The sequence below is a fragment of the Gopherus evgoodei genome, chromosome 4 (assembly GCF_007399415.2).
Source record: "Gopherus evgoodei ecotype Sinaloan lineage chromosome 4, rGopEvg1_v1.p, whole genome shotgun sequence".
In the NCBI taxonomy this organism is placed as follows: Eukaryota; Metazoa; Chordata; order Testudines; family Testudinidae; genus Gopherus; species Gopherus evgoodei.
Window position 1 is genome coordinate 97,049,752 of NC_044325.1, and position 13,625 is coordinate 97,063,376.

The 13,625-nt window shown below is 41.8% G+C and overlaps 1 protein-coding gene across 5 annotated transcripts in view; it reads left to right on the forward strand.

Annotated features, from left to right (window-relative positions):
- HIPK3 (homeodomain interacting protein kinase 3) overlaps positions 1–13,625 on the forward strand; it is a 139,755-nt gene that overhangs the window by 32,568 nt on the left and 93,562 nt on the right. For all 5 annotated transcript variants that reach the window (XM_030560292.1, XM_030560290.1, XM_030560294.1 and 2 more), the window contains exon 2: positions 4,371–5,466. In XM_030560292.1, the coding sequence (XP_030416152.1) occupies positions 4,373–5,466 (1,094 nt within the window). In that variant the 5' untranslated portion in view covers positions 4,371–4,372. The remainder of the gene's footprint in view (positions 1–4,370; positions 5,467–13,625) is intronic.

Below are 13,625 nucleotides of genomic sequence, written 5' to 3' on the forward strand. Positions count from 1 at the left end.
CTAGCTAAATTGATGTACCCCCTGGAAGACCTCACTCCTGGAAGGGTACAGTAGTCTCAAACAGTTGAGAACCACTGTTGTACAGCACCAAGCACGCTACTGACATATACAGTAGTACATTAATTTGTAAGCTCTTTGAGGACAGAGGTTCTCTTTTAATACGTGTTTCAGTACAGTGCATAGGCAAAATGGAGTCCTGATCCTGAATGGGGCTTCTCGGCAGGACTGTAATACAAAAACAATGATGGTTTTAGTCTGATATGCTAACATTAGTAGAAATTCGTGTTTTATTTGATCATAGGATTCTGACATATCAATACACAAATTCTGAGCTTACCATCTAGTTGAGAACCTGGTTGAGAACCACTGCTGTACAAGATAAAACATATACAGTATGTACCCTGATGAGTTTGAACAGTGCAGACCTAGAATGGATGAGATGCTGGAAAACTCTATAAAGGGAGTGACTAGGAGTCCTAGTTGACTCACTATTGGCAAGTGTCATTGACATGAGTCTTTAGGAGGGAATTGAATGGAAATGCTGGTGGCTTGATGGACTATATTTGGGAAAGGATGGATTGATTTAAATTTTCGGTTTTAATCATTATTTAAATCAACAAGCAGAAAGCATTGATTCAAGTAATCAATTTTAATTTTGTTCTGCATTTGTACTTCTTAGGTAGTTTCCTGAAGAGAGGTTCATTTCTCATTGGTTGGTATCTATTGTTACACTGAATCTGTTGCTTCCCTTTGCTACCTAGGAGGATACACTAGATCTGTTCACATTTGTTTAAGCAATTATATTGCTTAATTTACATTGATTCAGATTATTAATTTTTACATTTTTATTGTTAGCAAATAGTGAATGATGCATTTATTTATTCACTATATTAATTTTTATTTGTATCTAGCACTATTTCCATGGAAATTAGAACTCAGTTAAAAATGTACAAAACCAGCATTTGTTTTTTATTAGTTACATAAAATTACCTTAAATGTGCCAGACATATATGAAAAAGTTTATCAAAACAAGTTTTGCATTTAGAACAGATTGATTATACAAAAGTAGTATTCTCTGTAGTTAGTGAGTTGAATTGATTGTTTCAGTTTACCATGTTCAAGATTTTAGAAATAGTAGATCTCATTGTTTCACACTTAGTTTTTGTTCACAGATTGGAAAACAAAAATAAGCTTTCTGCTTTTTTTTCAACTTCTAATCAGTTTCTCAACTTTGAATGAACTAATCATTGAACTGAATTAGTTGAATAAACACAAATGAAGGAAATAGTCCCTCTGCACCTGCACAAAAGGTTACTGTTGTGTAAAGCAAGTTTAGCGCTTCAGCCAATTCTGCTTCTGTTTCCTAGACCTTGACTTCCATCAGTTCAGTGGCTTGACTTTCTTTATAACTTTGGCAGCAAATGTGTACTGCTTAATATTTAATTTAATTTAAATAATTTAATAATTTATGGTAAATTTAAACCTTAACAGATAGGTTGTCATACTTTAAAATTTAATTTTAAATAGGTTTATTTAAAAAAAAAAAGACACAATTTAAATTTAAAAAATGTTATTTTAAACCCCACATTTATTTGTATCCACCCTGATTGAGGAAGGCCATGTTAGGCCTCGTCCAGACTAGGGGAGGAAAATCGATCTTAGATACGCAACTTCAGGTACGTGAATAACGTAGCTGAAGTCGAATATCTAAGATCGAATTACTAACCCATCCAGACGGCGCGGGATCGATGTCAGCGGCTCTCCATGTCGATTCTGGAACTCCGTTCGGGTTGATGGAGTTCCGGAATCGATGTAAGCGCGCTCGGGGATCGATATATCGCGTCTAGACTAGACTAGACTAGACTAGTCTGGACGTGGGCTTATAAACAAGGAGGTTGTTGTGGAAGAAACAGATGAATGAGGCATTGAGGCTGGTATCCTTTACAGAGGAGAGGGGATGGTGTTCTGGGATGTCATAAGAGACAAAGCTAGAGATATGGACTAGGATGGTATTATTTAAGGCAGGGGCAGGCAAACTTTTTGGACTGAGGGCCACATGAGGTTTTGGAAATTATATGGGGAGCTCGTTAGGGGAGGCTGTGCCTCCCCAAACAAACAGGCTGGCCCGGCCCTGCCCCCTATCCGACCCCCACTGCTTTTTGCTCCCTGATGGCCTCCCCCAACTCCTGCCCCATCCAACCCCCCTGTTCTCTGACGGCCCCCCAAAGACCCCTCCCCCAACTACCCCCCCGCTCCTGTCCCCTGACAGCCCCCAGAACCCCCTCCCCTGACTGCCTCCCGTCACCCCATCTAACCCCTCGTCTCATTCCTGACTGCCCCCCTATAACCCCTGTTCCCTGCTTTCTGACTGCCCTGAGCCCTATCCACACCCCTACTCCTTGACCACCACCCCAAACTCCCCTTCCCTCTATCCAACCCCCCCCCCCGCTGCCCCCTTACCATGCTGCCTGGAGCACCGGTGGCTGGCAGCGCTACAGTGGCACTGCCCGACTGGAGCCAGCCACGCCATGATGCAGCACAGAGCACTGGGTCAGGCCGGGCTCTGCAGCTGTGCTGCCCCAGGAGCTTGCAACCCCACAGCCACCGGCGCAATGAGCTTATGCTGCGGGGGAGGGGGAACAGCAGGGAAGGGGCCGGGGGCTAGCCTCCTGGGCCAGGAACTCAGGGGCCAGGCAGGAGGGTCCTGCAGGCTGGATGTGGCCCATGGGACGTAGTTTGCCCACCTCCGATTTAGGGCCTTGATAACAGGACAGATTTAACTTGATGCAGCGTATATGTAAATCAGATCTTTTTTTCATTGTACAGTACCTTTGTGTCAGTGTAAAGCTACCTCCCATGGAATTTCTTGGAAATGTTGGGTTATAAAGTACATTTAAATGTTTTATGTGCTCTGTATTTTTAGGGTACACCTAAATAGATAGTACTGTAAGATTAATTATATATTTTATCTACACAACAAATATCTGGAATTTTCAGTTTGCTATACGATCAATTTTGTGTGTACAGTTCAGAGGTATAGTAAGCATCTACATTTTGTAATAGGATTAGATGGTACATTTATAAATTATACATTGGTTTGAGAATATTTAATTTGTGTGTGTGTATGTGTATATATACACAGAGAGAGTGAGTGCACTGCAAGTCCTGGACACAAAGCCCATGTTTCACTTACTAGACACATCAAAAAAAGATACTATTTACAGCGAGTTGTGCAGGTCTTCATAATAGAATTCACCTCTTGTGTGCTCTGATTGCAGTGATGTTAGCTGATCATCCGTCTTTTATATATGCTTTTATCATAGTGAAATGGTAGCAAAGTTGACGTTTTAAATTAACCAGTTTCTGAGTTAATACTTCAGGATATTAGCAGCAGCGGCTCCAGGCACCACCGCTCCAAGCGCATGACTGGGGCGACAAGCCCCGGGGGGGCACCCTGCCGGTCCCTGTGAAGCCGCAGGATTGGCGGACCTCCCACAGCTGTGCTGCCGCAGGCAACCTGTCTGCCGTGCTTGGAGTGGCAAACAAGCTAGAGCCCCCCCTGGATATTAGGATATGTTCACACCCAGAGCTGTTGTTGCAGGCTATCTGTAGACTCAGGTAGACATCACTGCATCAGGTTGTTCTCTGTTCATAACTGGAAGATTATCTCCACAGCCATGAGAGCTAGGTTCTTTTAACTAAACCTTAGATTCTGTAGTGCAAGAAGATTACCTTCCCTTTCCCAAAAAAGGATGTTGTTATTGAGCTGCTGCAAACCATTCCAGCGCCACCCTGTACAACCAGTCGAAAATGTTCAGTAGCTATGACTCTAAACTCCTGAAATGTTAACGGTAGAAGTGTATGCATTACTCACACTGGCGAAGAATGGAGGCAGTGTGAAACCAGGCTAAACCTTAATGGCGCTGCCATCTCATACACTGGTGAACAGGGCCGAGCCTCATGGGACAAGAGCTGCAGCTTCAGGGTGTATGTGAGGCGGGCTCGTTCTCTAACCTTGCTCCACACTGGGTTAGAATTAGGGTTGCAGTGCCAGGGCAGAGCACGCTGCCACGTGTGGTTAGTGCCCCTTCAGAGAGGTGAGGAGGGAGATGATGCTGGCCTATGATGAATTTGGACTCTGGGTGGGTTGCCAAAATAGACAAAATGGAGTTGGTAGGTCTCCTTGGTGTAAAAAAAAAAAAAGAAAAATTGGGAGCCACTGACTTGGGTAATTTAAGTATCAAACCATTTAATGGCAAACTGAAGTGGTTAATTTGAGTGTTCTGATTTCTCAGGGGAAGAAATTGCTACAAACTTTAAATTGTGATTTGTTCTTTTTTCCCCTCCTACTCCCCAACTTCCTTCTTCAGGTATGGCCTCACAAGTCTTGGTCTATCCACCATATGTTTATCAAACCCAGTCAAGTGCCTTTTGTAGTGTGAAGAAACTCAAAGTAGAGCCAAGCAGTTGTGTGTACCACGAAAGAATCTACCCACGGATCTATGTGAATGGTAAAAACTTTGGAATTGCTCATTCTCCCAACAGGGTTAGTACTTATTTTCAGACTAAGAACCCATTTGACAGACCCCGAGGAGAGAACTTTTTGTTGCAGACAAGTGCTGTTGCTTTAAAAAATACTGTAGGTGCTACAAATGTATTAGCAGCGCAGGCGCAACAACCTCAAGTTGAGGCACCTCAGACAGGTACACAGGGAACCCGGTTAGATTTAGTGGATGGATCCCAGCGATGTGGATTGAAGCGTAAGAGTGAAGAGTTGAATAATCAAAGTAGCGCAATGCAGATCGTTGATGAACTGTCTATATTACCTGCGATGTTGCAAGCAAATATGGGAAACCCAGTGACCGTTGTGACAACTACTGCAACTTCAAAACAGAGTGGTGGAGATGGAGATTATCAATTAGTACAGCATGAGGTGTTGTGCTCTGTGAAAAATACTTATGAGGTCCTGGATTTCCTTGGGCGAGGGACCTTTGGACAAGTAGTAAAATGTTGGACAAGAGGAACAAATGAGATTGTTGCAATCAAAATTTTGAAGAATCATCCTTCTTATGCACGCCAAGGACAAATAGAAGTGAGCATATTAGCAAGACTAAGTACTGAAAATGCAGATGAGTTTAATTTTGTGAGAGCTTATGAATGCTTTCAGCATCGTAACCATACTTGCTTGGTGTTTGAGATGTTGGAACAGAATTTATATGACTTTCTGAAGCAAAACAAATTCAGCCCTCTACAGCTAAAAGTAATACGGCCTATTCTGCAACAGGTGGCCACTGCACTGAAAAAACTAAAAAGTCTTGGTTTAATCCATGCTGACCTCAAACCGGAGAACATTATGTTGGTGGATCCTGTCCGGCAGCCATACCGGGTTAAAGTAATAGACTTTGGGTCTGCCAGCCACGTGTCAAAGACTGTTTGTTCAACCTATTTACAGTCTCGGTATTACAGGTAGGTGCTTATTCTATTTTTTTGCTTTGTTTTTTCTTTTTAATGAATATTAAAATTCTCCTCCATGAAAAATAATGCCGAAGTGTTTTGAAAGTACAACTTTTAAGACAGTCAATAGTAATTTGATTCAAATTGACCATGTAATCATTTCATTAATTGTAAAATAAAATAGTTGATAATGATTTTAGATATAATTTGCTGGCTTTACAAGTATTTACTGCACTGGCAGTAGGTTTGTTTTGTACATTACAGCGAGTTCCCTCCAGAATTGTTTTGAATGTTGCATTCTCTCCTAATGCACCATGCAAATATCTCTGATTTGTCAAGCAGAGACTTTCTAAAAGAGAGCTTTTTTTTTTTTTTAAACTTCATGGTGTATATTTTTTGTTAGATTAAAAGCCATTAAAACAAAAGTCTATGTATCAATTACACGTAACTTCCTGTGCAGAGTGCCTTTTTCCTTGTCTAACCTAATATACAAATTTCTCTCTTTAAGCAGCTGGAAATAATGTGGCATTCGTAGTGGTATCTTCTATAGAAGAGATTATAGATACCCTTTCTTTATATTTTCTCTACCATGTATGTACACTTACGCTAGATACTATGTGCCCTCAATTCCAATCAGTTTCAGTGAACTTCAGGGACTAGTGAAGTGAATCCTGTACTTATGACTCATAGAGGTCCCAGAGCCTGGCCTCCAGCCTGAACCTGAACATTTACACTGCTACTTTATAGCCCGTATAGAATCTGAGGGTACGTCTACATTATGGGATTATTCCGATTTTACATAAACCGGTTTTATAAAACAGATTGTATAAAGTCGAGTGCACGCGGCCACACTAAGCACATTAATTTGGCAGTGTGCGTCCATGTTCCGAGGCGAGCGTCGATTTTTGGAGCGTTGCACTGTGAGTAGCTATTCTGTAGCTATCCCATAGTTCCCGCAGTCTCCCCCAGCCCTTGGAATTCTAAGTTGAGATCCCAATGCCTTATGGGGCAAAAATCATTGTCGCGGGTGGTTCTGGGTAAATGTCGTCACTCATTCCTTCCTCCGGGAAAACAACGGCAGACAATCATTTCGCACCCTTTTTCCCTTGATTGCCCTGGCAGACGCCATAGCACGGCAACCATGGAGCCCATTCAGCTTTTTTTTTTTACTGTCACCGTATGTGTACTGGATGCCGCTAACAGAGGCATTACTGCAGCGCTACACAGCAGCATTCGTTTGCTTTTGCATGATAGCAGAGACGATTATCAGTTGTTCTGTACTGTCTGCTGCCATTGTAAATTGGCAATAAGATGACGCTTATCTGTCGTTCTGTACTGTCTGCTGCTATCATGGGTGCCCCTGGCAAAGGCAAAACTGGGAATGACTCCCCGAGTCAATCCCTCCTTTATGGTTTCTAAAAATAGAGTCAGTCCTGCCTAGAATATGGGGCAAGTGTGCTAGAGAACCAGTGCATCAGAGAGCACAGCTGCTCCGTGTCAGATCCCACAGAAATGATGAGCTACATGCCATTCATGGGGGGTGCCCCTGCAACAACCCCACCCGTTGCTTCCCTCCTCCCCCAACCTTCCTGGGCTACCGTGGCAGTGTCCCCCCCATTTGTGTCATGAAGTTATAAAGAATGCAGGAATAAGAAACAGTGACTTGTTAGTGAGATAAAATGAGGGGGAGGCAGCCTCCCAGTGCTATGACAGTCCAGACATGACATTAAGCGGTGCGGAGGAGAGGAGCCTAGCATGCCGCTGCTATGATAGTCCAGGCGGGACAGAATCTTTTCTTTATACATGAAAGGGAGGGGGCTGATAGAGCTCAGCCCCCAGTTGCTGTGATGAGGACGGTTACCAGCCGTTCTGTACCATCTACTAGGAATGACCAGGAATCATTCCCATTTTTACCCAGGCGCTCCCTGAGGTAAGCCAGGAGCACTCACGGGCTGATGGTGACGATGGATATCAGTCATATTGTACTGTCTGGCACCAGGGAGGGGAGAGGAGCGGATACTGCTCTTCACTGCTGCAGCATCGCGTCTACCACCAGCATTCAGTAGACGTAGGGTGACACTGAAAAAAGTCAAGAAACGATTTCTTTCCCTTTTCTTTCACGTGGTGGGGGGAAGGAGTAAATTGTCGAGCTATACCCTGAACCACACTGGACAATGTGTTTGAACCTACAGGCACTGGGAACTCAGCCAAGAATGCAAATAGTTTTTGGAGACTGCTGTGGACTGTGGGATAGCTGGAGTCCTCAGTACCCCCTCCCTCCCTCCATGAGCATCCATTTGATTCTTTGGCTTTCCGTTACGCTTGTCACGCAGCACTGTGTAGCCTGGAGATTTTTTTCCAAACGCTTTGGCATTTTGTCTTCTGTAACGGAGTTCTGATAGAACAGATTTGTCTCCCCACACAGCTATCAGATCCAGTATCTCCTGTATGGTCTATGCTGGAGCTCTTTTTGGATTTGGGACTGCATCGCCACCTGTGCTGATCAGAGCTGATCAGAGCTCCACGCTGGGCAAACAGGAAATGTAATTCAAAAGTTTGTGGGGCTTTTCCTGTTTACCTGGCCACTGCATCCAAGTTCAGATTGCTGTCCAGAGCGGTCACAGTGGTGCACTGTGGGATACTGCCCGGAGACCAATACCATCGACTTGCTGCCACACTAACCCTAATCCGATATGGTAATACCGATTTTAGCGCTACTCCTCTCGTCGGGGAGGAGTAGAGAAACCGATTTAAAGAGCCCTTTATATCGATATGAAGGGCCTCGTAGTGTGGACGGGTGCGGCGTTAAATCGGTTTAACGCTGCTAAAATCGGTTTAAATGCGTAGTGTAGACCAGGCCTGAGTCAATTGACATAGGCCAACCGCAGGTGTTTTATTGAAGCGCAGACATACCCAAAACCTTCTCAGTAAGGCTCCTACAACAGAGAGAGGCTCATGCACAGCTGCTGTTGTCCTTTAGCAGTTCCACTTCTGTCTCCCAGTTCCCCCGTTGCTTAATCACTGACCCCAGTTAAGCACTAAAAAAACCCCAAATATCTGCACACACATCTTCAATTGGAAGCAGTTAAGAATTGCTACACACACACACATAATGTTCCTGCCACAAACTCATAAAAGAGAGGAAATGAAAAATTAAGTGACCTAAGCATGCCCTTTATTGTTCCCCAATTCAATTCCTGGCAGCCTTCAGGATTGGAAGAGGGTAAAGGTACCAGTCACCTGGTACCTGCTAGGAGTGCCAGTCCCCAGGTGGCATGCCTGGGTCTCAGGCTCTTAACATTTAGATGTCTAGCATAGCTAAGAGCACAATTCAATAGGGTATTGTCTAATCCTGCAAGATGTTGAATAGCTAGCTCCCTACTTAGAGATTTTATTAGCTCTGATGTTGGCTAGAATATTATAGTTTTGGCTATTGATGTATTATTTTTTGTGCTTTGAAAAGTGATGCACCCAGACTGTATGACCCTACTGAAACTTGTATAGATCTACTACTAAGTCATTTTTCTGCTTCTGATTCAGGTTGTACATCAGGCATTGACAGTTGTACAGCATTGTTGTGTTGGTGCAATTATTCTGCTCCCTATTAAACATTTTAGTCTTGTATTTATTTTCTTTGTGGTTACATCAACCAATTGATAGTCAGTTTTTATATAATTTTCGTGTACTCATTGAAATTTACTCGCTGTGTTCTTACCATAGAGAGAATGTGGACTGTGGAAAGTTCTTATCAGAATAGCATTTTTTTTCTAGCTTTCTTTAAATATGAAAAAAATACAGCATGTAAAACAAGGAAAGGTCAGACTGTCATAAATATTTATTTTCATGGCATAGAATTTGGACACATTCATCACATGGAGCAAGTCTGTACATTGGAAAACCGACATGTAACCTCTTACCCAGATTATAATTTAGATATTTGTTCTGTTGTATAGTACTGTACCTTGCATGTATAGTTCTTGTTGAATACATGCATTTAAAAAGTATTTCTATGTAGGAAAAAGTAATATCTCTAAATTAAGAGTGCTCAGATTTTGTAAGTGTATGATTTTTTGTGTGCCTACAGTGTCAGGTCACTTTAAGAATTTCTCACAGAGAGAAGGCTTTAGCCTCATGTCAAAGAATTATGAGGGACAAATGCATGTAGGTGCACATGCTGTAATTTAATTGTAAGGTGCCTTGTAAGTAGTCTGTTTGGTAGAAGATTATATTATTTACTTCCCAGAGTTTTTTAAAATTGTGTAAAGCTACGTTTAAAAACATTAAAAAAATTTTTTTTTTCAGAAATAGTAAGTGTGATCTGCTGATCTTGCAGCCTTCACGCTTTGAACACAAGTCCACCCACATGGAGCAGCTTGCAGGATTGGGGTCGAAATGAATTATAACAGATCTATACTGTGTTGTAACTCATAGCTATATCTATATTTGAAATATATTGAGAATTGAACTTTTTTTGGCGGGGGAGGGACCCCCAAACCTGTAAATGCTGATACTATTCTAAAACTATTGTGTTAATCCTCCAGCCAGAAACCTAACCTTTGGAAAGAGACTTGAAATTTTTTACTTTGAATTTTCTGTCTGGTTCCAGTAACTGCAGTTTCATTTCAGTAAGTTGGGTTGCATTGCGGGTGCATAGCACTATAGACATTGAGCAGTTCAGATTCTTTTTGGGTAGCTTGGCATGCTGTTTGACGAAGGGCATTGCTGTCTAAAGCTAATAACACCGCTATAACCCTTGATTCTATACAAGCACTTAGATAATGTTACTAATGTTAGACGATAATGGTTAGGTCTTGTAAGTTGCTGAGCACCCTCAACTCCCACTGACTTGAATGGGAACCAAGTGTGCTCATCGCCTCACAGAACTGAGCTCTAATAAGGAATTTGGAGCGGAGAACAGCAAGGAAGTAGAGGGGAGAGACATGCAGTTCAGAGACTATATAGCATAAGAGAGCACATAAATGGGGAGAGGGTTAGGGAGGAGTAGAGAGACAATTTATTTCACAATAAACAGTGCCTCTTGCCATCCAGGCCAAGATCTACATCTTTAATAAATAAATGAATAGTGTAGCCTTCTCTAAATGTTAGATCCTTTTATTTCCTCCATCAAATGTATAGCACTGTTAAATTTACATTGAAAAACATAATATATTCAATTTTAATAGAGATGTAATTGGATTTGATAGAGATTAGCTCTCTTTTTATAAGAGGTTCTATTTAATGAAATGTCCATCAGGAGTAATTTGAAAATAAAGATTTTGTTTAATAGTTTAATCCCTCTTTTCTCCTCACATTCTCATTTGCTGTGTTTACTGTGATCATGTTGATTATACATTGGTGCAAAGTCTTCATCACTTGCTAATCTTTTCATTTGCTGTCATGAGTTCTATGTTTAATTCTCACTGGGGAGAATTTTATTGTACAGCTGCCCAACAGGGCAAGCAGGGGAAGAGATTCTGGATTCAACCCAGATACTTTTCTCACAAACATATTTTACCAAGAAAATAACTGTACAAATATTAGTGTAGTGAGAGTGTTTTTTTTAAAGTATATTTTGAACTATAGATGCAGTCGGTACTGTAAGAGGTTTATGATATAAATGTAGGAACAGACTTGCCCCATTTTCTCAGCAAAGCACATAAAATCTTGATGCATAGTTATTTTTGAAAATAGGACTTAAGATCCTAAGTCACTTAGACGTTGGTGAAAACTTTGTCCATATGCTATTTTTAAAGTTGTATGGTTTTGGAATTATTATTAATAATGATAATAAGAATACGTTATTACCATGACACCAATTTATCCAAACCCTTTATTAAATCTAAAGTCTGAATGGTATTTGTATAATTGTTCTTAACATATCCAAAAACTTAAGCAATAAGCAGTTTTTATACCCATACAGTAACGAACATTTATAAGCCTTAGATCAGAATACTCACAAAAGAATCATTCCCAGGAATAATTCCGTCACCCCGGTTAGCTCCAGTATTGTCAGGTAGGATCTGATAAATACCCCTGAGAGCTTGGTTCCTTTATACAATGCAGCAAATAAATGATGTCATATTGACACTTATCCTAGCTAAAAGATTGACTGTTTTGTGCAGTTCGGAGTTGACCCCCCTCCTTAAGCCTGGAGTAGACAAGATTTTTACAAGTTTAACATCCTTCCTAAAACTTTGGTTGTTAGATGCCACATTTCTCCTAGTTTTTGAGCATACTATTTTCAAGGCCTTGTTACATTTTGCTAACCACCTACATATTATATAAGCTACAAAGCACATATATTTTCTTAGCCAAGCTAAACTGATTAATCCTTTATATACCTTTTTAATCCTACATGTGTGCTTTACTGATGAAAGTGGGGCTAATCTGTTTCTACATTTTGCCCATGTATTAGGAAATGTGCCTGCTTGAATTCTTTAAGTTTGCTTGCTCAGCCTTTTAGGAGTAACAGTGCAACCAATGTAGGGATTTATGCTGCTGCTTTGAGTGGTTGCAGACACATATTCCATTCACTTATGTGTGTTCCCAGCACACCAAAGACGTAAAACTTTGCCTAGTGGTACTCTTAGGAGTGGTGCCCTTAGCCCCACCCCAGTCACCTTCAGTCCCTTCTCCCCCAACCCAGTGCTTGAGTTGGAGCATTTTTGTGGTATTTTACTTCACAGTTCTCTGTCATTATTTTCTGTGCTTTTGTGTATAAAGTTAATTAGTTGTATTAGTACCTTAGAATTAGCTTAGTAGAAATTAGGCTGTTCTGATGCCTTGACCAGGTTTTATACATAGCCATTTGTGTGGGGTGGCTGTTCCTGGTGACCTCCATTCTTGATGTTTGTTTGTGCTTGGGGAAGAACACATTAAAGAAAGGTGCTCCATCAATAAGGCTTTCAAGAAGAGGATGCAAGTGGCAAGAGATTTGAGTTTGAGGCTGCATTTTCTCAAGTAGGCCATGAGGCCTGTTTTGGCACCAGACACATCCACTGATTGTTAGGCCTGCCACAGGGTGTCTGAACCAGAATGGACTGTTGTTTAACCAGATTCGGATTCCTTTCCCAGGAGGAAGAGAGATCATTCTTCTTTGTCTGGTTCTTCTAGGAAAAGGACTCATAAAACAGACTGAGGCCATTCCAGAGCTAGGAAAAATTCCTCCTTTTCTAAGGGGAGTATGGGCTGGGACTGTGTTTCCTCCAGTACGCGGGATAGAATAGGACTGTCCACCTGCTCTCCTGTCCTGAGGCAAGAGCAATTGGACTCCATACCATTGAGTTCTGTACCATTCATGGGGCATTTGTTGAGTCTGGTACCAGTGAAGTCAGTGTCATCATCGACTGTTTCCACCCAGTGGGCTTGCTTTGCCTGTCTTCCATGACTCTTTTCACTAATTCAGGATCATTTAGCTTTGATGACTTCTTCATCAATGTCCTTGGCCCTAATAAGGGCCTTTCTACAGAATGAATGATTTCAAACAATTTTTTGCCTGATCCTGTCTCTCTGCTGTCACCTTCAGCTAGAATTTGTGTATGCCTAAAGTTACTAGGCTATATGGCGTCATGTACGAACTTAGTCCAGTACACAAGATTGTGTCTTTGTCCCCTTCAGGGCTGGTTGAAGTTGATATATTGCATGAATCATCAATCCTTGGATGGCCTAGTGGAAAGTGCTACGTCACATCCTGGAATTCCTAGAGTAGTGGATGGATCAGTGTGTGTGCCAAGGTCTTCCCTTTGCCCGTCTTCTTCCAATCAAGACCATAGTTATTGATGTCTCCACAGTAGGTTGCGGAGTGCATCTGAGGACACTGAAGAGCCAAGGTTTGTCCTTCATGTGACTGTCCTGGAGCTTCAGGCCATTTACGATGCATGCAGAACTTTTTAGATGCAGATTGAAGACACAGCAGTTCATATGATCACCAGCAACACCACTGCAATGTGTTAAGTGAACAAGCAGGGAGGAGCTGCTTCAAGCAGTTTTGTCAGGAAGCAATAAAGTTTTGGTAGTTCTCCATCAAGGAGAACGTCATTCCCACAGCTGCTCCAGAATCATTTGATCAATAATCTCAGCAGGAATTTTTTCCAGAATCATGAGTGGTCTCTGAAGAACAGTGTGCTAAGCTCCATCTTTGTAGATGGGGGCATTCTGACCATCAATCTGTT